This window comes from Loxodonta africana, chromosome X (assembly GCF_030014295.1).
Source record: "Loxodonta africana isolate mLoxAfr1 chromosome X, mLoxAfr1.hap2, whole genome shotgun sequence".
NCBI lineage: Eukaryota > Metazoa > Chordata > Mammalia > Proboscidea > Elephantidae > Loxodonta > Loxodonta africana.
In genome coordinates, this window is record NC_087369.1 from 175,985,183 (window position 1) to 176,013,117 (window position 27,935).

The 27,935-nt window shown below is 58.8% G+C and overlaps 2 protein-coding genes across 5 annotated transcripts in view; one reads left to right on the top strand and one right to left on the bottom strand.

The window, feature by feature from the left end:
• Nucleotides 1-4,028, bottom strand: part of BCAP31 (B cell receptor associated protein 31) — a 30,351-nt gene extending 26,323 nt beyond the window's left edge. Inside the window, exons 1-3 of one of the 2 annotated variants that reach the window (XM_064277750.1) lie at nucleotides 3,935-4,028; nucleotides 2,606-2,737; nucleotides 1,071-1,171 (exon numbers count right to left, since the gene is read on the bottom strand). In XM_064277750.1, coding sequence (XP_064133820.1) covers nucleotides 1,071-1,171; nucleotides 2,606-2,697 — 193 coding nt within the window. In that variant the 5' untranslated portion in view covers nucleotides 2,698-2,737; nucleotides 3,935-4,028. Of the gene's footprint in view, nucleotides 1-1,070; nucleotides 1,172-2,605; nucleotides 2,738-3,886 lie in introns of both variants that reach the window. The other variant, XM_010601104.3, reaches the window with a different exon arrangement.
• A 408-nt stretch (nucleotides 4,029-4,436) lies between these two features.
• ABCD1 (ATP binding cassette subfamily D member 1) lies at nucleotides 4,437-26,958 on the top strand. 3 transcript variants are annotated; one of them, XM_064277752.1, is made up of 10 exons: nucleotides 4,437-5,759; nucleotides 8,460-8,640; nucleotides 13,213-13,358; nucleotides 13,441-13,609; nucleotides 14,313-14,407; nucleotides 22,509-22,654; nucleotides 23,291-23,436; nucleotides 25,191-25,275; nucleotides 25,391-25,516; nucleotides 25,601-26,958. In XM_064277752.1, exons 1-10 carry the CDS (start codon nucleotides 4,854-4,856, stop codon nucleotides 25,845-25,847), a joined length of 2,247 nt encoding a protein of 748 aa, XP_064133822.1. In that variant the 5' UTR covers nucleotides 4,437-4,853; the 3' UTR covers nucleotides 25,848-26,958. The 3 variants fall into 3 exon arrangements, 2 of the variants coding, with proteins under 2 accessions (XP_064133822.1, XP_064133823.1); XM_064277753.1 differs by having other exon boundaries at nucleotides 13,216-13,358; XR_010319692.1 differs by lacking the exon at nucleotides 25,601-26,958 and having other exon boundaries at nucleotides 23,291-23,629; nucleotides 25,391-25,501.
• The last annotated feature ends 977 nt before the right edge of the window (nucleotides 26,959-27,935 follow it).

A 27,935-nucleotide genomic window follows, 5' to 3' on the forward strand; every position in this document is an offset into this window, starting at 1 on the left:
GCTGGCACCCATCCTCTGCGCCTAGGAGCTGGTAGGCCACACCTGGCCAGTTCAGAGGCAGTCCTGCCTGAACCGATCTGCCAGGCCCCAGACAGGAGAAGGATAAATGCCTAATGCTGCTGCTAAAGGGTGGGGCTCTGCACATTGCCTTGAAGCAAGGCTCTCTCCCCAACCCCTCCCTGCCACATTTCTGCTGGGGATTCAGGCAGGAAGAGTACCACGTACCTTACCAGGGCAGCACGGCCCTGAGACGGGACTGCTTCCTACAGCAGAACCGAGTCCATACTTGGTGGAGTCTGAGCAGGGGACCTTACTGATCACGTAGCACGCAAAATAACATTTAACCACCAGACAGGCTTTCTTGATTCCTCTTGTCTCCACTACCACTTGACCTTCAAATGTTCACCTTTCAGCACCATCTACCCCTTATTCTCATCCCCAAGCATGTCCTCAGACCAGTTGTCTTCCAAGCACTAAGTAGCGTACACCTCACCGTAGAGGTTTCTAGAACCACAGGACTGGAAGGACCCTAAAAGACCTAACAGTCTAACCGAGACCCCGAGCAGTTGAGGATATGGGGACGTCCCCAAAGATATGCTCTACCTCCCCTTCTCCTACTGCAGCAGGCATCTGGCAGAGCTTCCTTTCCCAACTAGGCTTGCTGTCTATTGGATTCAAAGCCTGGGTCAAGCATGGAGGGAGAAGACAAGCGATGCCGTGTAAGCGACTGGTGAATAGTGCTAAGTAGACCAAGGTCATGGGTCACTTAGCTTCTCTTGGTTTCAGCAACATGAGGTGGTCATCTTTGGGCACGTAAAAGTTTGCTTGGTCTATGCCCACCCCACTGCTAGAAATGCCATTCAGAGTAAAGACCCTGCTGAAAGTCAACAGGACCCTCTTCGTGAATGAAGAGAGACACTTCACCAAGACAGAGAGAGGGGGCACACAATCAGTCTATGTCGGAGAAGCCCAACGTAGCACAGGGCTTTGCAGTGGGTTTACAACTCAATGGCAGAGGTCACAGCAAGCGGTCTAGGTCAGGTAGCTGACCTCAGCCACAGCTCACTCACCAATGACCAGCAGCACAAGGATGACAATGAGAACCACAAAGAAGGTGTTGCCATATGTCACCACCAGCTCCACTAGGCGGGACTTGAAAATCTTCTGCCATCTGTGAAAAAGACAAAATGGACTGGGGTTGAAGAGAAAGACACACTGGACCCTGGGCCCTGAACAGAGCAGAAACCTGGCTGTGCATTCTTCCCTAACAGCCAAAAATCAGTCAGCCTCAGCTGCTGTTGTCCAGTTTATGACATCCGGTCAGAAGGATTAACAAAATATAAAGATGCTTGTCCATGTGTAGAAATTACTCAAAAACCACATTCTTAAAAAATGGTAATCTCTGAGGTAGGAAACTTAATTTTCCCACCTTCCCTTTTGTGGTATTCAAAATTCCCACCACGCACACGTATCATTTCTTTAAACTGATCTTGACTGACGTTGTTTCGTCTGTACTCTAAATTATGAAACAAATCCCAGGTGACCTATCATTTTCATCCACAGATGTTTCAGTACAGACCTCTAAAACACAAGACCCTTGAAAAATATTTAATATAATCACAACACTGTTACCAGACATAAAGAAAATTAGCAGTAATTTCTCAATACCAAAGCCAGAGTTCAAATTTCTAATTTGGGCAGTCTTTTAAAGAGTTGGTTTGACTCAGAACCCGACAAAGTTCCAGTCCTACATGTAGATGGTATCTTAAATCTCTATTCTAGAAGTTTCCCTTTCCCTCTTTGGTGTCCCTCTGCCATTTATTCTTCGAAGAAACCAGGTCATTCGTCTTATAAAGTTTCCCAGATCCAGCTCCAAGGGGTTTTTCTGTCTGCTGCATTTCCTCTGAACTCTACGAGGGATGAACAGTTTAGGTTTGGTCTTTGGTGGAGCCGTATACTTCCTATTTTATCAGGTCGGGAGTCTGTGCCTTGCAATGTAACGTTTTTTTTTAAGAACCTAGAGAGACTTAGTCTTATTTGTAACTTCTTAATTTTAGTAAGGATGTGTTTCTGTACCACGTGTAATTAAAAATTCATTCCAAATCAACTCTTAACAGGTCCTCCGTCCGTTAAAACAGAACATGGCTTCACCCTTCACAGGCCGAGTAATCCTCATGAGGCAATGCTAGTGAGACTAATTAGGAGGACAGAAGTCACCAACTCAGCAGCAATGTGATCCAGTGGTACAACTCTTCAGGATCCCACACTACCATCCCCAGCACCCCAGGGACCTAAGGGTAGAAAGGAGGGCATGATTCCCAGAACCATAACTAGAGATAGACGGTCTTCTTCGGGGCACTCTGAAGACCAGAAGGCAGGACGCACAGGAAAGGAACTCAGCCAAATGTGACAAAGCAGAACAGCAACATGGTAGAAGGTTGGCAGTACTAAGCATAACCTCTGCCACCCCAACCCCAGACAATTTCTACCTGTTCCTGCCCGGTCCCAATTCCAGGGCCCACCAATTCTGTACACATAAGCTACCAGCCTCGCCAACAGACCGCCAGTCACCCTCCTGCTCGCTTGCTTGCTCCACAGGCCATACCTTTTCGGAGAAATGAAGGGAATGCAGAGAAGCAACACAGCAAAGACCTCTGCATAGAGGAAGGTGGCAACTGCGACCCACTGCAGACTCATCCTCTGCAGCTAGATGGTTTCCAATGAAGTAAGCACTTTCCTGACAGGGCAGAGAAGGAACAAGAGAAGCATGAGAGTTGGGTAGCCAGTGACAGCCAGTTCAAGGTCCCTGAGAGACTGGGACAGCCATTCTTTAACCTGTACCCTAGCGCCCTACTTCGGAGTCTCTGAAGCACTGGCTGGGACAGAGCTCAGCTCAGCAGGGCGACTTGGCCAATACTGTTCCAGAGCCTAACAAACTTCCACTGGCTGGAATAAAGTCACTGCTGCCCTCTAGTATGTGTTCTAACATGTCCAGTGCCACCTTTCTTGATGACTGTTCGCCAAATGGGCCCCTTTCTCTGGGGAGTCCAAGAGACTCCTTATGCATGTTCGACTGCAAAAGCACTTTCAATAAAAAGCATTACACAAAACAGCAGAGCTGCTCAGACGGCCTTCGGGCACGCTCCTTTCCCAGCCAAGAGGAGCTCTGCTGCAGCTCCGGCACTGCAGTGTTCCAGGAACAGCACTTCCTCTCAAAGCTGCGTGGCGGCCCCCACCCCCGGGGGCAGTCTGGAGGCCCTATCCCCCAGCCCTCCCAAGAGGGCCTAGAGAAAAGCAGCAGCCCTCCCTGTGGGGCTGCACCAGCGGCCACTGAGAAGGCCAGGGCGAAAACAGCCTTGCAACTGCCGCTGCGGCCTCCGAGCGGGCCTGGATGACTTGCGGTGCCTCAGACAAGCCGACAAGAGCGACTCCTAGAGGGCAGAAGCCAGGGCCAAGGGAAAACTCAGGTCTCCACTAAGCACCTCAGGGCCCCATGCAGAGAAAGTTCGAGAAGGATCACTCTTCTAGAAAGCCAGAGGTGCCCTCCCTGGCAAACTACGGTAGCTCTGCTCTTGCCCACCGCAAGCTCAGAAACCTTTCCACTTGGGCCGCGCTACCCCAGGGGCTCCGCCATGGCCCGGGCCGCAAGCTCTCTCCGCCGACTCGGCGCCTCAACCCACTCGCGGCTCCACTTCCCACCGTGACGGCTCCTCACTAGGGCTCGCCGCCGCCCGCCCGCGCCCTGAGCCGGGCTCCGCCCGCGGACGCCGCCCCGCCGCCCCGCCGCCCCGCCGCCCCGACTCCCTTAGCCTGGCCCGCAGGCTCTACGCCCTGGCTCGCGACGCGCCCCGCAGCCCCGGCCCCCGGGCCTCTCTCCGCTAGCTACCAGCCCCGCTGCTCCCGTCGAGGTGCCTGAGGACCTCAGCGCACACACCAGCGCGCAGGCCGCTGGCCGAATTTCACCTCAGCCACCACGCACGCGCTGCCGCCGCAGCCGCCGCCGAACCCTCCCTCCACAGCCGCAAGTCCCGCCCCTTCCCCCGCGGCCGGAAGCCGGAAGTGGCCCCGCCGGCCACGCCCTTCCCAGCCCGCCCACCAACCGTGGCGAGGCCCGGGCGGCTCCCCCCACGGCCACTGCCCACCACCCCCCCAGCTGAGGGCAGGGCGCCGAGGCCCGGGCGGGGCGGGCAGCCGGCGGCCCCGAGGCAACGCGGTTTCGCGGCGCGCGCGGAGCGGGGCGGGGCCTTGGCGGGAAGGCGAAGGCCGCTCCTCTAGTCCGCGTGGCCCTCCAGGTCTCTGTGGCGGGGAGGAGGCGGGGCCCTCCCGTGGGGCGAGAACGGGGTGCGGAGCCCTGCGCCCGGGCTCCGCCTCCCGCTCCTCCTCCGCCTCCTCCCCTTCCCTGACTCGCCCCTGGGGAGGGGTGGGTGGGTGGGGATTATGGGCCAGTGGCGGAGTCACTGTCGCTTCAGCCAGGCTGTGGAGCGGACGTACGCGCCTGGTACCCCGGGCGGGGGCTCCACTTGGGTAGGAGGAGGTGGAGGGGAAGAGAAGTCCTCCCTGCCCTCAACCTTTCAAAGCTCTGACACCAAGGGCTAGGAGACTGACACAGAGGGGAGCTAAGGTCTTCCTGCTCAGCTGCCTGAAGAGGCCAAGACACTGGAGGGCCCTGAGCCCACCGCACCAGGGGCCCCAGCAGCGCCTCAGTTGCCTAAAGCAACAATTTCAGTGACCAGTGCAAGGCCTCCAGTTGCCTAGACAACGAGCCCGGGGTCAGAGCAAGGACCCTTCCAGCCACCTGCCTGGACTGCAGTCTCAGGCACTAGTCCCAGCCCAGCGGGTGCCAACCAGGTGACATGCCGGTGCTCTCCACCCCCCGGCCTTCGAGGGTGACCACGCTGAAGCGCACAGCCGTGGTCCTGGCCCTCACCGCCTATGGAGCCCACAAAATCTACCCCCTGGTGCGGCAGTGCCTGGGTCCAGCAAGGGGCCCTCCAGGGCCAGCAGGGGAGCCCGCGCAGGAGGCCTCCGGGGCAGCAGCCACAGCAGCCAAGGCCAGCGTGAACCGGGTGTTCCTGCAACGACTCCTGTGGCTCCTGCGCCTGCTCTTTCCCCGGGTCCTGTGCCGGGAGACTGGGCTCCTGGCGCTGCACTCGGCTGCCCTGGTGAGCCGGACTTTCCTGTCGGTCTATGTGGCCCGCCTGGATGGACGTTTGGCCCGCTGCATCGTCCGCAAGGACCCACGGGCCTTCGGCTGGCAGCTCCTCCAGTGGCTCCTCATCGCCCTACCTGCCACTTTCATCAACAGTGCCATCCGCTACCTGGAGGGCCAGCTGGCCCTGTCCTTCCGCAGCCGTCTGGTGGCCCACGCCTACAGCCTCTATTTCTCCCAGCAGACCTACTACCGAGTCAGCAACATGGACGGGCGCCTTCGCAACCCTGACCAGTCCCTGACAGAGGACTTGGTAGCCTTTGCTGCCTCTGTGGCTCACCTCTACTCCAACCTGACCAAGCCGCTCCTGGACGTGGCTGTGACCTCCTACACCCTGCTTCGGGCAGCCCGCTCCCGCGGAGCTGGCACAGCCTGGCCCTCGGCCATCGCTGGCCTCGTGGTATTCCTCACCGCCAACGTGCTGCGGGCCTTCTCACCCAAGTTCGGGGAGCTAGTGGCAGAGGAGGCGCGGAGGAAGGGGGAGCTGCGCTACATGCACTCTCGTGTGGTGGCCAACTCGGAGGAGATCGCTTTCTACGGGGGCCACGAGGTGGGGCAGGTTGGGGCGCTGGGAGGCATGAGGAAGGCCTGGGGTGGGGGCACAGCGTGGATGCAAGAGGGGGCTGAGAACAGGCAGGGCCCTGGGCTGCAGAAATGGAGAAGCAGGAAGACTGGTGGGGGTTGCCTGGTCCCAGCCGCCTGCACACTCCAGGCCACTTCTGCTTCCTCCCTCCTGGGCAGCACCGCTGGCCTTGGGCTGTGGATCCTAGCGGTTCGGATTCAGAGCTCCCGCCTTGCGCACTCCAGCAGACCACTGGGAGCGGGACGAGTGGATGCACGGCCTCCTGGCCAGCCCTTCGGCCCTTTGAAGGCCGGCCTAGGGCCCGCGTCTGGCAGCTGGGCATTATGGGCATGACTCAGCCCACGCGGAGATTAACAAGCAGCGCCCAGCGTGGCAGTCGCAGCGCTTAGGGTCACAGCCGCCCCCAAGGGCCCACTGGCCCGGCCGTCGCTGCAGCGGGACGCACTTCCTGCCAGCCTGCCCCAGCGTGACCGCCCTTCCGCCCGGCCCCCAGGCACAGCTTCCTGGGCGGCCAGCCTGAGGGGGGGCGCAGCAAGGTTACTCCCGGCCAGCACTCCCTTTATCTCGCCTCGCCCCTCCCCTTCCTCGTGCCTGGGGTTGCAGCTGCCTCAGGCCCTGCTCCCTGCGACTCTGGTTTCGGTTCTCCTGGGGGGAGGGGCACGATGGCCTCTGCTCCCTGAAGGCCTGCATGTGTTCCCAGGACCCCGACCTTGTCTTGGTGGCTTTGCACTGGGCACAGGAGCAGACTTCTCCTGGACCAAAACGGCCTGTCATCAACCTTCTCCGCAGGGGGGGGCGTCCTGGGCCAGGAGCTGGCTGCTGATCAGGGGAACAAGTGCCCAACACTGGGCTGTGATCCCCTCTGCCCGATCCTCCTCTCCTGCATGCAGGCTGGCAGCGCCTTGGCAGGCAGCTGTGGCCTTGGGTGAGGTGCTTGGCACATTCCCCGTGGCTACATTATCAGCTCTGGCTGGCACACTTGCCAGCTCACAGTGCAAGTCCAGATTGCCAGGGTGCTCGGAAGATGCGGGCTCGATGCGGGCTCGTTTCAGGAACGGGAGACTTGGCCCGAGGCCCTGGGTGGGGGTAGGCAGGAGAGACCTTTGAAGGACTTCCCCTTGGCCAGCTTCAATACATAGAGGCCACCCAGGAGGTCTGCTTGCCTGGGTGGATGAGGAGCTGGGCGGGGGAGGGAGAGGAGGGGGTGACGGGCCACAGGGTGGGCTGAATGCGCTGGCTGTGCAGACATATGTCGCACCCCAACCTCACTGGCTGATGTCCCCATGGACACTGGCCCAGGCTCAGATCTCCAGGTAGGGCAAAAGCGACTGGCTGGCTAGTGGAGGGCTCTATAGCAGAGCATTCTGTTTTTATTGGGATTCCCATGGAGGGGTCATTTCCACACACACACACCTTCTTATTTACTTGGGAACAATTAAAAGAATCTTATTCTCCTAAGGACTCTGGCAACCAAGAACCAAACCCATTGCCAACTCATAGTGACCGAGGAGCACCTGGTCAATTCAAACTGCCGACCTTTTGGTTCATGTAGCTCTTAACTACTATGCCACCAGGGTTTTCAAGGGCTTTGGCAGCGTGATTCAAATTCCAGCAGTGCTTGCTACCTCCATGCTGTGTGACCTTGGGCAGGGCACTTTGCCTCTCTGGGCTTCATTGGCCTACTGTACAATGAGCACATTCGATGAGGCGGTGCGAGAATCAAATGGAGAGCCTAGTGCGAAAGCACTTGGCAAAAGGAGCCAGTCTGGGCAGTCGGTTGGGTGTGGAAAGGCCAGGCTGGGCGTCCAGAGGGTCCCTGTACTGAGCCAAGAAGTCCACAACCCAATGGCCCCCTTTGCCGTCACCACTTCTGGAGACCTCCGTGTCTCCACAGTCTGTTGGTCTGCTGCTGCCACAAGGAACCCTCTTCCTCTCTCCACCCTCTCTCTTTTTTGGGCCCTGCAGGACCCATCCACCAAGGCCCCTCCCCCCCCCCGTCCCCACCCTGATATGGCAGGTGGTAGCCAATGGAGGAATGGGAGGGGAGGCTCCACACCACTGTGGAGCCAGCGGGCTGGAGCCGGAAGCTGGCCTGAGGCAGAGGGCTGTGGGCTTGGGGCAGTCCAACATGGAGCAAGGCCAGAGGGACTGGCTGTGAAGCGCGCCCTCGTGGTTTCTGTGGGAAAATGCAGTATAAGTTCTCACTACAAGGAACTTTGGAAAAGTAGACTGGCAGGGCAGTGCCTAGGGAGGGAGAGACTGGGCTCAGTGTTCTCAAAACCAAGGTGCTACCAGTGCCACTGCTTTCGGTCTCCGTGCCTGGGCACCAGGGCCAGGAGGAGGGTGTTGGGACGGAGGCCCCCAAATGATTGCCCAGAGAATGGGCTCCACAGGGGCTAGAAGCTGCCCAGAGCAAAGAAGGGAGCGTTGAGCACCCCAGCCCCAGTCAGGGTGAGTTCCTTTGTCACTGCTGCTGTGCCCCAGTGCTAGAAACTTGGGCAAGCCCCTGCCGCTGGTTTCAGACCCGTCCTCTGTAAACACAGCCCTGTTGTAAGCCTTGTCAGACCATTGAGTGGTGTGGCCTGTGTGAGCAGTGCTCTGGGTCCTCTGGGTTGTCGCCCAGCCCGGCCATTCTCACCAGGCCGCTGGCTCTCTGGTGGCCCGCAGGTAGAGCTGGCCCTGCTGCGGCACTCCTACCAGGACCTGGCCTCACAGATCAACCTCATCCTGCTGGAGCGCCTGTGGTACGTCATGCTGGAGCAGTTCCTCATGAAGTATGTATGGAGCGCCTCAGGCCTGCTCATGGTGGCTGTACCCATCATTACCGCCACTGGCTACTCGGAGTCAGGTGAGAGCCAGACCCTGGGCCACGGGCTAGTCCTCCAGTCAGCTCCTCAGTGTCCTTCCCCCTGCGTGTGCCTCGCCTTCATAGCGCTGCTCATAGCCATGCCCAGGGACTGCACTTCAGGGTGTCCCTTCACCACCCACGTGCACCCTCGTTCACATGTCCCTGCCCTTGAACCTGCTGCCACTTGAACACGGGGAGACAGAGAGTAGAGCAGCATCCACTAGTGTGCCTTTGATTCTCCATCCGTAGGTTGCAAAGGGAAGTGGTTTGGCCAGAAGGCCTTGCGGGAGGGGGAAGCCTGACCTGCCTCTTGTCTTAGCCGTTCAGGTTTCTTTATTTTCATTTTGTCTCTCTACTGATCTGAAAGGTATACGTTCTCCTTTTAGTCTTTAGCAGTTACTGTTCAAACGTCACCACGCATCATTGAAAAGAGGCTTAGGTTAATCGATAGCTCCCCTCCTCCTTGGAGCACTGCCACTCCAAGAGCCAGTCCCCCTCCCACATGTTGGTGGGGCCCCGGGGGAAGCTTGGGTGCCCCTCGTTTTGAGACTTTGCTGTTGTTTTATCCAGTCTGTGCTTGTTCGAATTCACCCACGTTTACCAATTTCTCTGCCCCCATCCCTCCCTTCTGTGTTCGGTTACCTCCTTCTAGGTACACATCTTTTGAACACATTCTTTTGGCGTGGTTTTGTTGGGGAAAACTCAATTTTCTTGTTGTCTGAGAATGTCTTTTTTTCAGCCTTTTTTCCACATCAGAATTTAGCTGAGTGTAGAAGTTGAGGTTAGCAGTTACTTTCCCTCAGGGCTTTGACAATATTTTATCGGCTTCTCGGTTCTGTAGCTGGTGAGAAATGTTAGCAGCTTTATTGTCCTTCCTTTATAACCTGCATTTTTTCTCTAGTGCTTTTCGGATCTTTCTCTGTGGCAGTTTCACTAAGATGTGTTTAGGTGTGGGTTTCTGTTTATTTATCTTGCTTGAGACTTGGGTAGTCTTTGAATATTCAGGGTTTTCAAGCATTCTGGAAAATTCTCAGATATTATCTATTCAAATATACTCTCTCTTTCTGGAACTCCTGCTGGGTCTCTCGCTATTCTTTGAGTCCCTTCATCTCCCTTCACTGTTTCCCACCTGGCACTATCTGTGCTGACTTCTGGGCGATTTCCATAGATGATCTTTCTGCTTGCTAATTCACCAATTTTCTCTTCAGCTGTGTTCACTTGTTTTTAAAATTTCAGTGAAAGGAGCCCTGGTGACACGGTGGTTAAAGCACTCAGCTGCTAACCAAAAGGTTGGCAGTTCAAACCCACCAGCCACTCTGCAAGAGAAAGATGTAGTGGTCTGTTTCCATGAAGATTCCCACTGCTGTCGAGTCGATTCTGACCCCTAGCAACCCTGAGGGACAGAGTAGAACTGCCCCATAGGGTTTCCAAGACAGCATTCCTTACGGAAGCAGACTGCCACATCTTTCTCCCACAGAGCAACTGGGGTGTTCAAACTGCTGACCCTTCAGTTAGCAGGTAAGCACTTTAATCACTGTGCCACCAGGGCTCCTCTGAAGATTACAGCCTTGGAAACCCTATGGGGTAATTCTAGTCTGTTCTATAGGGTTGCTGGGAGTCGGAATCGACTCAATGGCAGTGGGTATTCATTTCTACAAGGGCGATTTGATTCCTTTTCAAATATGCCTGTTTTTTAAGTCTCTTATTTTCTCATTTTTTTACTGCCACTTTTATACTCTGTATTACGTTACCCATGCAGTGCTCTGTGTCTACTGAGGTCTTACTGTCCTCCTTCTTATGCCCTCAAAACCCCAGGTATGTTTCTGCCTCAGGGCCTTTGCACATGCTGCGGGCTGTGCCAGGAATGCCCTTTCGTTCGACCTCTCTCTCTGAGCTTTGCTCACTGGTGCCCTCTCATGAGGCCTTGTCCTGACCACTGTCCCACCTTTCTGCTCCCTGGCACCAATCACCATCAAACACCCCAGCTCTTTCACATCTCTGTCAGGTTTCTCATCTCTCTCCCTGCCTTGGACTGTGAGCTCCAAGAGGGCAGGAAGTTTTGTCTGTTTGGGCCCTGCTGTGTCCCCAGTACCTGGTGGCTAGCAAGGGCACCAGGCACTCAAAGGAGGCTGAGAGTGCTGGGGGCTGGCGGGAAGGGTTGGTTTTCTGAGGGGATGGTGAGCAGGCAGGCACTTGTCCATGTGGGGAGATTTCAGTCAGGCTTGTCCTCCTGAACCCACCACTTTTGCGGCCCACTGCCCCTGGACTCCGGTGGCTTGTGCTTGCTGGCAGCAAAGGCTGGAGGGCCTGGGAAGATGGTGGGGCCAATGGCTCCCAGCTCCAGCCCAGCAGCCTTGCTGGGAATGGCCACCAGGTCTCCTGCTCCAGGTTCCTGCTTTTAGCTGCCTGGGGCTCCTGGGACCCTGCAGAGAGCAGGAGTGCCATTACCTGCCAGCATCCATGGGACGGAAGACCGCACACCTTGCCCTTTGTCCACAGTGACTGTCCACCTAAGGACAGCAGGGGAGGAGGGCTGTGCCCCCTCTGCCTGTCAGAGGCTGTGTCCCTGAAGGCAGGTGCAAAGGAAGCCCTAGGCCCTTCAACTGCTGGGACTAACCCCCTTGCCACTGCCACCGCTCATGTCCCAGATTGTGAGGCATTCTGTCTACCGTCCTGCCCCTTTCCACCTTGCTCTGTAGGCCATCTGCCCTGAGCTGAGTTCCCCGTCCCTCCCCTCCTTGCCCACAGGGGTCCCCCTGCATGTCTGTCTTGGAACCTTCCTGCCCTCCCCAGAGGACAGGCACTGCTCACTTATCCACACCAAGGAGTTGGCCGCCTCCTTGTTCCCCATTGCATTTCCTGAACAGTTCTTATGGGAAAACTCTGCTCCTCTGGGGCTCCAAGAGCCAAAGAAGTTAGGCCATGGACGAGAAAGGGGAGGGACCATGGGGTCTAGGGTGGGTTCTAAAAGCAAGTGAAGACAGGAGCAGGCTCCTGGGGAGAAAGAGGTGCCAGGGACTGGCGTTGTCACCAAGGTCAAGGAATACGGTACAGGAGGAGATGAGAGGGAAGTGGGAGACAGCAGCTGAGGGGCAGAAAGTGGGAAACTTGCATTTGAGAGGCCCAGTATGGCAGGTCCAGGGGGGATGATCCCGGGAGGGGCTGGGAGGGGCTGGCAGCAGCAGCGCGGGATGGAGGGTGGGGAAACAAAGCCAGGCGCCCACTGGCTCATTTTTTTAAACCGTCCTACTGAGATATAACTCGTATACTATACAATCCCCCTGTTTAAAGTGTGCAGTTCAGTGCTCTTTAGGATGGCCACGGAGTTATCACCACTATCTAATCCCAGAACATTTTCATCACCCTAAAAAGGAAACCCCACATTCATTAGCAGTCACCCCATTCCTGTCTACCCTAGCCCCAGGTAACCACTAACGTACTTGCTGTGTCTCCGAACCTTTCTGTGCTGGACATTTCACATAAATGGAATCATACAGCAGGTGACCTTTTGTGTCCGGCTTTTCACTGAGCGTCATGTTTCCAAGGTTCATGTGGCAGCATGTATCAGGACTTCATTTCTTGTCGTGGCTGAGTAACGCTGCATTGTACGCGTGCACCACGTTTGCTTTCTCTCTTCTTCTGTTGTTGGGCACTTGGGTTGTTCCCACTTTTCGGCTGTTGTGGGTAATCCCGCGATGAATGTTCACGTACAAAGATTTGTTGGCATACCTGTTTTCGGTTCTCCTGAGTATATACATGCCCAGGAGTGGAATTGCTGGACCACATACAAATTCTACATTTAACGTGTTGAGGAACTGCCAGACTTCCACAGAGTCTGCACCATTTTACATCCCTTCTTGCAATACGTGAAGGTTCTACTTTCTCGGCATCTTCGTCAAGACTCATCGTTATCTGTTATTGTTGTTGTTGTTTAACACGTTAGCCATCCTAGCGGGCGTGAAGTGGTGTCTTATAGTGGTTTTGGTTTGCATTTCCACAGCGATTAATGTCGAACATCTTTTCATGTGCTTGTTGGCCGTTTGTATATCTTCTTTGGAGAGATATCTGTTCAGATCCTTTGCCCGCTTTTTCGTTCGGTTATTTCTCTGTTTGTTGTTGAGTTGTAAGAATTCTTCATATATTGTGCATGCTAGATCCTCACTGGATGTAGGATTTGCAAATTTTTTCCCCAGTCTGTGGGCTGTCTTTTTACTTTATTGATGATGTTCTTTGACACACAAAAGTGTTCAATTTTTATGGAGTCCAATTCATCTGTTTTTCCTTTTGTTGCTTGTAAATTTGGTATCCAAACTAAGAAGCCATTATCAAATTCAAGGACACGAAGATTTATGTCTTCTTCTAAGATTTTTATAGTCGTAGCTCTTACATTTAGGCCTACGATCCATTTTGAGTTAACATCTGTGTATGGTGTGGGGTAGGGGTCCCATTTCACTCTTTTGTACGTAGAGATCCAGTTGTCCCAGCATCCTGTGTTGCAAAGACTGTTCTTGCTCCATAGTGGCTCATTTTGGACTTCCCATTGTCTCTGCCCCTTCCCTTCTTTGCCCTCAGTAGACTCAGAGGCAGTGAGAAAGGCTGCCTTGGAGAAGAGAGAGGAGGAGCTGGTGAGCGAACGCACCGAAGCCTTCACCATCGCCCGCAACCTCCTCACAGCTGCTGCGGATGCTATTGAGCGTATCATGTCATCGTACAAGGAGGTACCCCTGGCTTGACCCCCACCTTCCCACTCCCCTCTCCTCCTCGCTAACAGAGACTGAGCCAGGGTGGCTGTCCCCACAGGTGACAGAGTTGGCTGGCTACACAGCCCGAGTTCATGAGATGTTCCAGGTCTTCAAAGACGTCCAGCACTGTCATTTTAAGAGGCCTGGGGAGCCGGAGGATGCTCCAGTGGGTCCTGGGGCCGTTGTGAGCTCTGGTGTTCATGTGGAGGGGCCTCTGAAGATCCGAGGTAAGAGTTTCCCTGCCCAGAAGTGCCCCTTCTTGTCTTGGCCCTGCTGACTTGCTGCCAAGCTCCTCCTCCCCTCCTGCCCTTCCCAGCAGCCCCTGCCTCAGCTTGGACACTTGGGTTATGGCACCCCCACCCCCTGTCAGTCCACCAGGGAGGGGAGGGCTGGCCAGCAGGGTCTTGGAGGACTTCCACTGCCTTGAGCTGGGCTGTAGGGAGGGTTTCAGGGGAGAGCCATGGGTCAGAAGGCCATCCTCCTCAGAGTGGTTGCTGCCACCAACCTGCTGATCCACCACGTTCCTTCCGGGTGCCCTGATCTGTACTTCTCTTTGCCAAAGGGGGGATGTCGTCCTGGCATGGAGGTGGTCACTCACCCACCCAGCGTGGTCCAAGAGAGCTCAGGCAGTGTACGACCACAGGCAAGGTTGTCCAGCCAGCTACAGTACGAGCCAGGGGCTACAGCAGAGAAGGCCCAGAATTAGATGCTGCCTTCAGGTGGTGGTGGGGGGGCTGCAGAGCAGGAGATGAGACATGGTGCCTTGGGTTCTAGAGGCCCAGAAAAGCAGCTGTGCTGCCCCTCCCCTGCCCAGAGCACAGTGAGGGTACACCAGCACCTGGGCAGTTAGGGAGGGACAGCATAGGTGTACATGGAACCCCGCTTTGTGGGAATGATGCCCGCCCGCCCTCCATCATTTCCTTTCTCCAGGCCAAGTGGTAGATGTGGAGCACGGCATCATCTGTGAAAACATCCCCATCATCACACCCACGGGAGAGGTGGTGGTGGCCAGCCTCAACATCAGGGTAGGTGGAGGCGGGGAGGACAAATGCTGCCTCAGTAGGGCTGCATGGCAGGGGCAGGTACGGCAGCACAGGCGCCGGCCCATGGGAGAGGTGGTGGTATCCGGCTTCAACATCAGGGTAGGTGGAAGGGGGGAGAACAAGTGCTGCCTGGGTAGGGCTTCGTGGCAGGGGAGGTGGGGCAGTGCAGGCGACTGCCCACGGGAGAGGTGGTGGTGGACGGCTTCAATATCAGGGTAGGTGGAGGCAGGGAGGAAAAGTGTTGCCTGGGTAGGGCTGCATGGTGGGGCCATGTGGGGCATCCCATGCACATGCCCACCGGAGAGGTGGTGCTGGGCAACCTCAACATCCGGGTAGGTGGAGGCAGGGAGTACAAGTGCTGCCTGGGTAGGGCTGCGTGGCGGGGGCAGGTGGGGCAGCCCAAGCGCCTGGCCACGGAAGAGGTGGTGGTGGCCAGCCTCAACATCAGCTTAGGTGGAGGCAGGAAGGCCATGTTCTGCCTGTATATGGCTACGTGGTGGGGGCAAGTGGGGCAGTCAGGTGGCAAGCCCACGGGAGAGGTGGTGGTGGCCGGCCTCAACATCAGGGTAGGTGGAGGCGGGGAAGAAAATAGTTTCCTGGGTAGGGAGCCTGGTGGGGGCAGGTGGGGCAGCCAGGGGCCCGCCCACGAGAGGTAGTGTTGGCCAGCCTCAAAATCTCAGGGTACGTGGAGGCAGGGAGGACAAGTGCTGCCTGGGTAGGGCTACATGGTGGAGTATGTTGGGCAGCCCAGGCGTTTGCCCACTGGAGAGGTGGTGCTGGCCACCCTCAAAATCAGAGTAGGTGGAGTAGCTGAGGACAAGTGCTGCCTGGGAAGTTCTGCGTGGCGGGCGCAGGTGAGGCAGCCCAGACGCCAACCCACGGGAGAGGTGGTGGTGGCCAGCCTCAACATCAGGGTAGGTGGAGGCAGAGAGGCCAAGTACTGCCTGGGTAGGGCTACGTGCTGGGGGTTGGTGGTGCAGCACAGGCGCCCGCCTACTGTAGAGTTGGTGTTGGCCAGCCTCAACATCAGGGTACGTGGTAGCGGGGAGGACAAGTGCTGCACGTGTAGGGCTGCGTGGCGGTGGCAGGTGCGGCAGCGCAGGCGTCTGTCAACAGGAGAGCTGGTGTTGGCCGGCCTCAACATCAGGGTAGGTGCAGGCGGGGAGGACAAGTGCTGTCTGGGTACGGCTTCGTGGCGGGGGCAGGTGGGGCAGCCCAGGCGCCTGCCCACAGGAGAGGTGGTGGTGGCCGGCCTCAACATCAGGGTAGGTGGAGGCAGGGAAAACAAGTGCTGCATGGGTGGGTTGCGTGGTGCGTACTGTTGGGGCAGCCTACATTCTTTCCCACGGGAGAGGTGGTGGTGGCCAGCCTCAAGACCAGCGTAGGTGGAGGCAGGGAGGCCAAGTGCTGCCTGGGTAGGGCTATGTGGCGGGGGCAGGTAGTGCAGCTCATCACCTACCCACGGGAAAGTTGGTGGAGGCCAGCCTGAACATAAGGGTAGATGGTGGTGGGGAGGAGAAGTGCTGCCTGGGTACGGCTTCGTGGCGGAGGCAGGTGGGGCAGCCCAGGCACCTGCCCACGGGAGAGGTGGTGGTGGCCGGCCTCAACATCAGGGTAGCTGGATGTGGGGAGGAAAAGTGCTGCCTGGATAGGACTACGTGGTGGGGGCAAATGGGGCAACCTAGGGCCCACCCATGGGAGAGGAAGTGGTGGCCAGCCTCAACACCAGGGTAGGTGCAGGCAGGCAGGCCAAGTGCTGCTTGGGTAGGGCTACCTGGTAGGGGCAGATAGGGCAACGCATTGGGCCGCCCACGGGAGAGGTGGTGGTGGCCAGCCTCAACATCAGGGTAGGTGGAGGCGAGGAGGACAAGTGCTGCCTGGATAGGGCTGCATTGTGGGGGTACGTGGGGCAACCCAGACACCTGCCCACAGGAGTGGTGGTGGTGGCTGGTCCCAACATCAGGATAGGTGTAGAGGGAGAGGACAAGTGTTGCCTGGGTAGGGCTGGGTGGCAGGGGCAGGTGGGGCAGCCTAGGCATCCGCTCACTGGACAGATGGTCTTGGCCAGCCTCAAAATCAGGGTAGGTGGTGGCAGGGAGAACAAGTGCCGCCTTGATACGGCTGCTTAGTGGGGGCAGGTGGGGCAGCCCAAGTGCCTTCCCACAGGAGAGGTGGTGGTGACCAGCCTCAATATCAGGGTAGGTGGAGGCAGACAGGACAAGTGCTGCCTGGGTAGGGCTGCATGGTGGGGGCAGGTGGGGCAGCCCAGGGCCCCCCCACGGGAGAGGTGGTAGTGGCCGGCCTCAATATCAGGGTATGGGGTGGCGGAGAGGACAAGTGCTGTGTGGGTAGGGCTGCATGGTGGGGGCAGGTGGGGCAGAGAGGCACCCGGCCTCGGGAGAAGTGGTTGTGGACAGTCTCAAGATAAAGGTAGGTGGAGCCGGGAAGGACAAGTGATGCCTGGGTAGGGCTTCATGGTAGGGGTATGTGGGACAGCCCAGGCGCCTGCCCACGGGAGAGGTGGTGGTGGCCAGTCTCAGCACCAGGGTAGGTGGATGTGGGGAGGAAAAGTGCTGCCTGGGTAGGGCTACGTGGTGGGGACAGATGGGGCAGCCTAGGGCCCGCCCACAGGAGAAGTAGTGGTGGCCAGCCTCAACATCAGGGTAGGTGGAGGCGGGCAGGGCAATTGCTGCCTGGTTAGCACTGCGTGGTGGGGACAGGTGGGGCAACCCAGGGGCCTCCCCAAGGGAGAGGTGGTGGTGGCCGGCCTCAACATCAGGGCAGGTGGAGGCAGAGAGGACAAGCGCTACCTGGGTAGGGCTATGTGCCGGGGTCAGGTGGGGCAGCCCATGCGCCTGCCCACGGGAAAGGTGGTGGTGGCCGGCCTCAACATCAGGGTAAATGGAGGCGGGGAGGACAAGTGCTGTCTGGGTAGCGCTGCGTCGTGGGGTCACGTGGGGCAGCCCAGGCGCCTCCCCATGGGAGAGGTGGTGGTGGCCTGCCTCAACATCAGGGTAAGTGGAGGCGGGGTGGAAAAGAGCTGCCTGGGTAGGGCTGCGTGTTGGGGACAGGTGGCGCAGCCCAGGTGCCTGCCCCTGGGAGAGGTGGTGGTGGCCTGCCTCAACATCAGCAAGGGTGGAGGCAGGAAGGCCAAGTGCTGCCTGGGTAGGGCTGTGTAGCGGGGCCAGGCAGGGCAGCCCAGGGGCCTGGCTACATGAGAGGTGGTGGTGGCCGGCCTCAAGATCAGGGTAGGTGGAGGCGGGAAGGACAAGTGCTGCCAGGGCAGGGCTGCATGGCGGGGGCAGGTGGGGCAGCCAGACGCCTGCCCACGGGAGAGGTAGTGGTAGCCAGCCTCAACATCAGGGTAGGTGGAGGTGGGGAGGACAAGTGCTGCCTGTAGGGCCAAGTGGTGGGGGAAGGTGCGGCAGCCCATGCGCCTTCCAACGGCAGAGGTGGTGGTGGCCAGCCTCAACATCAGCTTAGGTGGAGGCGGGGAGGCCAAGTTCTGCCTGTATATGGCTGCGTGGCGGGGGCAGGTGGGGCAGCCCAGGCGCCCGCCCACAGGCCAGGTGGTGGTGGCCGGCCTCAACATCAGCTTAGGTGGAGGAGCGGAGGACAAGTGCTGCTGGGTAGGGCTGCAAGGCGGGGGCCAGTGGGACAGCACAGGCAGGCAGGGGCAGGTGGGGCAGCCTAGGCGCCGGCTCACGGGACAGATAGTCTTGGCTAGTCTCAAAATCAGGGCAGGTGGAGGTAGGGAGAACAAGTGCTGCCTTGGTACGGCTGCTTAGTGGGGGCAGGTGGGGCACCCCAGGCGCCTGCCCACGGGAGAGGTGGTGGTGGCCAGCCTCAACATCAGGATAGGTGGAGGCGGGGAGGACAAGTGCTGTCTGGGTAGGCTGCGTGGTGGGAGCAGGTGGGGCAGCCCAGGGGCCCACCCATGGGAGAGGTGGTGGTGGCTGGCCTCAATAACAGGGTAGGTGGTGGCGGAGAGGACAAGTGCTGTGTGGGTAGGGCTGCGTGTTGGGGGCAGGTGGGGCAGGCAGGCGCCCGGCCTCTGGAGAAGTGGTTGTGGACAGTCTCAAGATAAAGGTAGGTGGAGCCGGGAAGGACAAGTGCTGCCTGGGTAGGGCTTCATAGTGGGGGTACGTGGAGCAGCCCAGGCGCCTGCCCACGGGAGAGGTGGTGGTGGCTGGCCTCAACATCAGGGTAGGTGTAGGCGGTGAGGCCAAGTGTTGCCTGGGTAGGGCTGGGTGGCGGGGGCAGGTGGGGCAGCCTAGGCACCTGCTCACTGGACAGATGGTCTTGAAAAAAAAAAATGGCCAGCCTCAAAATCAGGGTAGGTGGAAGCGGGGAGAACAAGTGCTGCCTCGGTGTGGCTGCTTAGTGGGAGCAGGTGGGGCACCCCAGGTGCCTGCCCACGGGAGAGGTGGTGGTGGCTGGCCCCAACATCAGGGTAGATGGAGGCGGGGAGGACAAGTGCTACCTGGGTAGGGCTGCGTGCCGGGGGCAGGTGGGGCAGCCCATGCGCCTGCCCACGGGAGAGGTGGTGGTGGCCGGCGTCAACATCCAGGTAGGTGGAGGTGGGGAAGACAAGTGCTGCCAAGGTAGGGCTGCATGGTCGGGGCAGGTGGAGCAGCCCTGGCGCCTGCCCACGGGAGAGGTGGTGGTGGACAGCGTCAACATCCAGGTAGGTGGAGTCAGGGAGAAGAAGAACTGCTTGGGTAGGGCTGGGTGGTGGGGACAGTTGGGGCAGTCCAGGCGACTGCCCATGGGAGAGGTGGTGGTGGCCGGCGTCAACATCCAGGTAGGTGGAGGCGGGGAGGACAAGTGCTGCCTCGGGTAGGGCTGTGTGGAGGGGGCAGGCGGGGCAGCCCAGGCGCCCGCCCACGGGAGAGGTGGTAGTGGTCAGCCTCAACATCAGGGTACTTGGAGGGGAGGAGGACGCGTGCTGCCTCGGTAGGGTTGCATGGCCGTGGCAGGTGGGGCAGCACAGGTGCCTGCCCAAGGGAGAGGTGGTGGTGGCTGGCCTCAACATCAGGGTATGTGGTGACGGAGAGGACAATTGCTGCCTGGGTAGGGCTTGCGTGGTGGGGGCAGGTGGGACAGCCTAGGGCCCGCCCACGGGAGAAGTGGTGGCCAGCCTCAACATCCGGGTAGGTGGAGGCGGGGGGGGACAAGTGCTGCCTGGGTCAGGTTGCGTGGCCGGGGCAGATGGGGCAGCCCAGGCGCCTGCCCTCAGGCGAGGTGGCGGTGTCAGCCTCAACATCAGGGTAGTTGGAGGCGGGGAGGACAAGTGCTGCCTGAGTAGGGCAGCGTGGTGGGGGTAGGTGGGGATCCCAGGCACCTGCCCACGGGAGAGGTGGCGGTGGCCTGCTTCAACATCAGGGTAGGTGGAGGCAGGGAGGTCAAGTGCTGCTTGCTTAGGGCTGCGTGGCGGGGGCAGGTGGGACAGCCCTGGAGTCTGCCCACGGGAGAGGTGTTAGTGGCCGGCCTCAACATCCGGGCAGGTGGAGGCAGGTAGGACAAGTGCTGCCTGGGCAGGGCTGCGTGGTGGGGGCAAGTAGGGCAGCCCAAGCGCCAGCCCACTGGAGAGGTGGTGGTGGCCAGCCTCAACATCAGGGTAGGTGGAGGCGGGGAGGACAGGTGCTGCCTGGATATGGCTTCGTGGCAGGGGCAGGTTGGACAGCCCTCGCGCCTACCCATGTGAGAGTTTGTGGTGGCCTACCTCAACATCAGCGTAGGTGGAGAGAGGGAAGCCAAGTGTTGCCTGGGTAAGGCTACGTGGTGGGGCCAGGTGGGGCTGCCCAGGGGCCGCCCACGGGAGAGGTGGTGGTGGCCAGCCTCAACATCAGTGTAGGTAGAGGCAGGGAGGCCACATGCTGCCTGCGTAGGGCTACGTGGTGGGGTCAGGTGTTGCAGCCCAGGCGCCCGCCCATGGGAGAGTTAGTGGTTGCCAGCCTCAACATCAGGGTAGGTGGGGGCGGGCAGAACAAGTGCAGCCTAGGTAGGGCTGCGTGCTGCGGCAGGTGGGGCAACCCAGGCGCCTGCCTTTTGTGTTTTCTAGCCTCAGCCCTTGGCATCAGGACCGGCAGGACTGCCTGTGCTTTCAGTAGCTGGTGCCCCCAGATCTGAGTGGCGGGTGGGCCAAAGTCAAAGTGATAGACCAACATGTCTCAGACTTAGTTCTTGGGCAGTGGAGTCAGAGCTGAGAAAAGAGCGTAATGATTACCAGCTGTAAAAATGGCGTGTTGGCAGCATAGTGGATACCCTGGTGGCTTTGTGGTTAAGTGCTGCGGCTGCTAACCAAAGGGTCGGCAGTTTGAATCTGCCAGGCGCTCCTTGGAAGCTCTGTGGGGCAGTTCTACTCTGCCCTATAGGGTCGCTATGAGTCGGAATCGACTCGGCGGCACTGGGTTTGGGTTTTTGGGTTTTGGCAGCAGTGTCTGACCTCCTTGTCTGACTTCACAAGGCTGATTGCTGTGAGGCATAAGTCAGACATGCCTCCACCCTCCAACCTTTTTTACCAGTTCTGAAACCAACCATCCCTCCTACGGCACCTTCTACCCTCTTGGGTTTAAGAGTTCATTGCCATGGCCACAGAGAACTCACAGATCGTACTCACAGTTACGGGGTTTGTTATGGAAGTAACAGGTTACAATTCAGGATACAGTTCTTTGATCAGGACAGCCTCTTCTCCGCCGTGCCCACAGGCAGGCCTCTCTCTCTGGCCCTTGGGCTCTCAGCCCCTTGGCCCCTCTGCCCGGCCTCTGCCCTGCTTGGGCAAGTGTTACAAAGCTCTTTAGCTCCATCGATAAATGGCCAGAGGCACCCCACTCCACCAGTAAGCCTCTGCCCGAAGGTGCTCAGCTTTCTTGCTCAGTAGGCCGGGAAGCCCACCACACCATCTCCTGCACATCTCCTGGTTCTGCTGCCTCTTTTGCCGCCATTGCTCTGCTGCTGCTTCTTGCCATCCCTCACCATCTCCAGGATTACAGCTCTCTCTCACTCTGTCTCCTGAGTCTAGGAGAGTCTCAGCGTAGGGATCCTGGGCCCAAAGGATGCGCTCCCCTCCCAGCTCTTCTTTCTTGGTGATAGAGAGGTCCTCCTTTGTCCACCTCTGGGATGGCTCATTTTAAGTCTATCAAGATGGCAAAACTGACCAGTCCCCTCGTTAGGGTTCCATACACCTTATTGGCATGGTCTCCCCGCCCCCACAAGGGTGCCGTGCACCTTATTTGCATTATTAGCAAGCTGTCCAATCCCTTTGGTGGGCCACAAACACCTTATTTGCATAGTCCCACTCAGTCATTTGGTGGGAGTTACGAGACAATGGCAAGAAAGGCCATATAAAAACAATTTATTGTACTGTACCAGGATTGCCCAAGGGTCACCCTACCCCCTGCAGAAACCTAGGGCTTGGGAGCTCTGGGTCAACTCCAGCTGGTGGTAGAAGAGATGGCAGCTGTACTGCCTGGGCTCCGCCACAACCTGGGGACTCGGCCCACCTACTTTGAAAAGACCCCATATAGGGCCTGTGTGCTGGGCCAGCAGCTGGACTCCTGGGGAGGACTGTCTGGCACCCGGCGGGCTTTCCAAAATCCCTGGCCAGCTAAGTCATCCCTTTGGGGCACCAGCTAGGGGTTGGGCAGGGTGGGGCGGCAATGGAGTGAGGGTGGAGCCAGGGAGGCAGGGGAAGAGCCAGAGGGAGTCATTCATTCCTTTTCAGCCAGTATTCCCTGAGCTCCTCTTTGGTGCCAGCCCCTGGGCTGGGCAGTGGAAACCAGTGAGGGTGACCGTGACTTTCTCAGGGACACGCCATTCAGGTGTGGCAGAACGGGCCGTTGGCGCCTGCTGGCACCATGCTCTCTGGCGCCTGCAGGGCCTCGAGGACAGGCCAGTTCTTGTCCATTTCGCTACCTTCTGGGATACACCCCAGGCCTCTGCAGCCCCTTACCAAGAGGTGCAGAATGGCCCACTGTCCGCCCTGGCAGACGGAGCCTTGGGAAGGGGCAGAGGGGGTGGAGGGTGGAGAGGAGGGCGAGACCTATGCCTCCGGGCTCCAGCGCTGCTGCTGCCCCCGCAGGTGGAGGAGGGCATGCACCTGCTCATCACGGGCCCCAACGGCTGTGGCAAAAGCTCCCTGTTCCGGATCCTGGGTGGGCTGTGGCCAGCTTATGGCGGGGTGCTCTACAAACCCCCGCCTCAGCGCATGTTCTACATCCCCCAGAGGTGAGGAGCGGCGGGGTGACCAGCTGGGGCAGGGTGGTGGAAGGCCAGGGAAGCAGAGCCGCTCTTCCCTCATACCTCCTTCTACTTGGTGGAGGCCGAGGTGGCAGAAAGTTGGGGCCTCGGGAGAGAACATCAGGACATGCCCTGAGTTGAGCTGCACCACGGCGCCTCCTCCTCCCTCCCTCTGCTCAACTCACTCTCCTGGTGGTTTCAGATGTGTGCAGCATGCATGCACACGTGTGTACATGTCAGGCACATATGTGTGCAGAGCATGTGTGCATGTGCGTGTGGTGGACGTGTAAGTTGAGTATAGTGTGCGTGTGTGCATGCATGCATGTGTGGCGTGCAAGTGTGGTGCGTATGCACGTGTGTGGTGTGTGCATGTGAGTTGTGTGTGCTGTGCATGTGATGTGTGTGTGCACACGTGCCTGTGTGTGTGATGTGTGTGTGCCTGCATGCACATGCTATGTGTGTGTGCATCCGTGTGTGAATTTTCATGCACACTCTCTCAAACACTTTGTGGCAGGCACCCATGGGTGTTCCAGAGGGTTCTTTGTGGCAGGTGCCCGCTCAGTTCCAAAGAGTCCACAGGGAGGGGCCGGCCCTGGCCCTGGTGGACGCTCAGCCTTCCTGCAGGCCCTACATGTCTGTGGGCTCACTACGAGACCAGGTGATCTACCCAGACTCAGTGGAGGACATGCAGAGGAAGGGCCACTCAGAGCAGCACCTGGAGGCCATCCTGGACATCGTGAATCTGCAGCACATCCTGCAGCGCGAAGGAGGTAGGGGGCCAGGGCGGCCTCAGCTGTCACAGCATCAGGGCGACGGATTGCTCTTTGTTCCGAGACTCGGATGGGACCCGTGGCCACCCACTCTCACCCCTGGCCTTTCCCTCTTGGTTCCGGTACACGAAGATCACCCCGATGTCCAGGAGTCCAAAGTGCTCCGTGCTGGGGCAGGGCTGGCAGTGAACAGGTGACCCCAGGTGGGACGGGCATGTGCTACAGGAGGGAGGAGGAGGGAGAGTGTCAGAGGCCACCCCAGTAACAGCGTCGGGGAGGACAGCGTGGCCTGTGCCCTCGAGGCCTCTCCTGTGGCTGAGACAGAACAAGGGGTAGAGGGGCCTGAGAACGAGGCTTGGCTGGCAGGGAGGGGCCGGGCTGCAGGGAGCTGGGTAGGCCAGGCGGTGAGCTCGGTGTCCTCCTGGGAAGGGTTGCAGAGGCTGCGGTGAGGCAGCATTGCCTTGCACACGGGCAGTGAGAAAGGAGTGCCGGGTGCTGGAGAGAGGGGCCGGCCTTGGCGAATGGGCCTGCCAGGGCTGGGGGCGCAGGGGCAGAGTGTACCCCAGCTTGCTGGCATGCACCTGGGCAGACCAATCCCTGAGACAATGGAGGCCGTGGGAGGGAAGGGCAAGCCTGAGGCAAGAGGAGTCTGGCCTGGGCTGGACTGAGCTTTGGGGAGTCTGCAGTCCTACGGTGACAGCGGGGGCAGGGCAGCCGCAAAGACAGGAGTGAGGGCGGGTCTGGGCGCCAACTCCTGTTGTCCCTGTATAATCTGAGAGCAGCCTTGAACAACTCTCCCCCTCGCTGGACCTGTACAGGGCCTTGGCCCCAGCTGCCCTCAGTGTATGCGTTACTCTCTGCAGGGTAGAAGGCAGGTACAGGAAACAGACCAGGGCATGAGGAGTCTTTACCAGGCCCCGCCTGTATCAGAAAGGGATGTCATCAGAGCTGGCCCCTTCCTGCCCTGGTTGCCGTGGTGATGTGGAAGCCTTGTCCCCAGCCCTCCCCTGCCCTGGCCTTACCACTTTAGCTCGTCCTGTTCTTGATGGCACCCCTTGGGATCTATTAGGATTGGGGTCACTGTGATCAACAGACTGCACATAATGGCTTACATCTTTCACAGATTTATTTCACTGTGATGTAAAAGTGCTGAGAGAGGGAGGCCTTGGTTGGTGGGGGTGGCCCTTCGCCGTGAAGGCCTCAGAGTCACTCTGGTGCGTGTGGCCTCCATGCCTGAAGTCGCTTCATGGTTCAAGATGGCTGCTGCAGCCATCACATCCATATTCCAGGCAGTAAGATGGAGGAAGGGGCATGGGGAGAAAGGAGCAAGGGGCGCATACTATCTGTCTTTTAAGGAAGGCTCTAAAAGCTGCCACATGTGTAACATATTTACATCTCATTGGCCAGAATTTAGTCACATGGTCACACCTCACTGCAAGGCAAGCTGCCAAAACTTCTCTTCTTGTGGGAAGGGAGTGGCTGGGAAGAGGCGAGGGGCCATTTCTGCCACATGTCCCTGACAGACGATCCCATATTCACCTGTTCACTCACTCACTGGAGCAGCCTGCACCGGCCTGGCCTGAGGGCTGTCACCAGGCAGTGAGCAGAAGTGCCCAGCTAGAGGCTTTTTATGAAGCGCAAATCTCTGGCTCCACTGGTGTGGTTGGTCCCCTCCTGCCAACCCCATACCTGGGTCCGGGCCCTCGCAGACACCCCTGCCCTGGTAGGAGTGAGCAGGTGGCCCCTCTCTCCAGGTTGGGAAGCCGTGTGTGACTGGAAGGACGTACTGTCGGGGGGCGAGAAGCAGAGGATTGGCATGGCTCGCATGTTCTACCACAGGTGAGCCGGGGCAGGCAGGGGGGCCCGGGGTCCCCTCAAGAAGGCAGGCAGCTGCATCTAGCGGCCAGGATGTGCAGAGGCCCAGAGACTGACTTGTGGCACCCTCCACCCCCAGGCCCAAGTACGCCCTCCTGGACGAGTGTACCAGTGCTGTCAGCATCGACGTGGAGGGCAAGATCTTCCAAGCCGCCAAGGACGCAGGCATTGCCCTGCTCTCCATCACCCATCGCCCATCTCTGTGGTAGGTGCCCCTCCAGGGTGGGGAGGGAGCGCCTTCTGTCATGGGCCGGGCGGGTGGCCCCCACCTCCCCTGTCTCCCCGCCAGGAAGTACCACACACACTTGCTGCAGTTCGATGGGGAGGGAGGCTGGAAGTTCGAGAAGCTGGACTCGGCCGCCCGCCTAAGCCTGACCGAGGAGAAGCAGCGGCTCGAACAGCAGCTGGCAGGCATCCCCAAGATGCAGCGACGCCTGCAGGAACTTTGCCACATCCTGGGCGAGGCAGCGGCCCCCGGGCAGCCCCTGGCCCCCAACCCCCCAAGCCCTGGGCTCCCCCAGGGTGCCACCACCTGAGGGGGAGCCCCAGCTCTGGGCCCTGGGCCCCCTCCCCTCCCCTGAGCTCTCGGATCACGTGAAGGAAACAGCAGCACGCACCCACCCCAGCAGTCCCTGCACACCTCTCCTCTCCTCTCCTCCCAGGCCAGCGAAATCACGTGCCCTTCCCCCAGCCCAGGTCCCTGTGTAATGCAAATGGCGAATGTGTGCAACTGCTAACCAAAAGGTTGGAGGTTCAGGTCCACCCAGAGGTGCCTTGGAAGAAAGTCTTGGCAATCTACTTCTGAAAAATCAGCCATCGAAGCCCTCTGGAGCACAGTTCTACTCTGAGACACGTGGGCTCACCATGAGTCGATAACTGTGACCTGTTAGCGTAGTTGAGTCCTTTACTTTTCCTCAGGGGAGCCCCACAGTCCTACCCCCACCCCGGTGCCGGTGAGCAGGCAGGGGTGAGCAGGGATCTCCCCACAGTGCCAGCTCCCCAGCGCCAACCCAAGTCTGTGCTGAGCCTGAGACACAAGTCCCCGTGCTATCCACCCCTTTGTCCCTCGAAGACCCTCTGCCCCATCCCTTTATTGCCACCACCCAGGGTGGCAAGCAGTGGGTCCAGCGCTGTGGGCACCCCTCCTGCCACAGAAACAGTTGCCCAGGGCCACAGCTAGGCAGAAAGGCAGATGGAGCGTGCCCGCACTGCCTCACAGAGCCCTTCAGAGCAAAGACTGCCTAGCGTTGGCTGACGAGCCTGACAAGAACGGAGCTCTGTCCTTCTCGGTCCCTAGCCTCCTCTCCTTCCAAAACCTAATTTATTGATTCTCTGTTTGTATCTGTCCTGATTGCCACGTGAGCCTCCTGCCAGTGGGGGAGGCAGGGCGGAGCAGCAGCCCACCCGGTGCCAAACTGCAGCCTCCAGCGCCACCACCTGCCAGCCTACACTGCCAGCTGCTCGCTGTGGCTCAGTGCCAAAGAGGGGTCTGCCGGGGGCACTGTCTGTGCCAAGCCGGCCCTCACCGGAAGAGGGGGACCCCACCGCCGTGTGCCTTTCCTGGCCCCTCAGCCCTCGGGCCGGGGAGCCTCCCTCAGTTCCCTGAGTAAAAACCTGCCATGGAAAATGCGGTCTGGCCTCCCCACCTCTGTCTGCTGAGCGTTGGAGGGAGTGGGAGGCAGCAGGGTGCTGCTGGGGGAAAAAAGGGTGAGTTTCGGAGGGAGTGGGACTCACTCCCAAGGCCCTCCAGGGAAAGAACTGTCCCTACCACCCTTTACTGCCCAGAGACACAGGCAGTGTGGTCTCTGCCCAGGACTCATACAGCACGAGGCTCTTGGGTTGCATGCAGCAGGGGCAGGTGGATTCGACAAAAACATTTCACAAAAATGTGGGCTGAGCACAGGTAAGACGCTGGGAGGAGGGGACCAGGGCCAGCCCCTGTGGAGGAGAGAGTCTGGCCCAGGGGGCAGGGAGGGAAGGATGTCTAAAGGGAAGGATGGATGTCTAAACTTAGACCTGAAGGAGTGGCACACCAAAAAAAGGTGAATGGGGAGCCGTTCTAGAGCTTCTGGAAGAGGGAGCAGCTTATGCAAAGGCCCAGGGGTGCCGAGTGCAGAGGAAGGGAGGGCTGGGTCCTACAGGCCTTGTAGGCCACGCCGAGGAGCCTGGACGGCACCCTTAAGGCAATGAGGCCACTGAGGAGTTTGCAGCACAATGGAAGACAACATTCTGCCTATGCTTTAATGCAGCTTGTGGGCTCTGTCTACAGGGCTATTTGGAGGGAAGCGAGAGCAACCACTTTGCCCTTGTGCAGTGCTGGTAGAAATAGAAAATGGGGCAGCCGCTGTGGAGAACAGTGTGGCGGTTCCTCAAAGGGTAAACATAGAGTTACTGTACAACCCAGCAATTCCATTCCCGGGTGTGTACCCAAGAGACTTAAAAGCAGGGACTCAAACAGAGACTCGTACACCAGTGTTCCTAGCAGCACTATTGACAGACAAACGCTGGAAAGAGCCTAAATGCCCACCAACAGGTGATGGATAAACAAAATGTGGTCCACCCACACCGTGGGACATTACTCAGAATTCCAGAGAAGTGAAGTCCTGAGACGTGCCACCACCTGG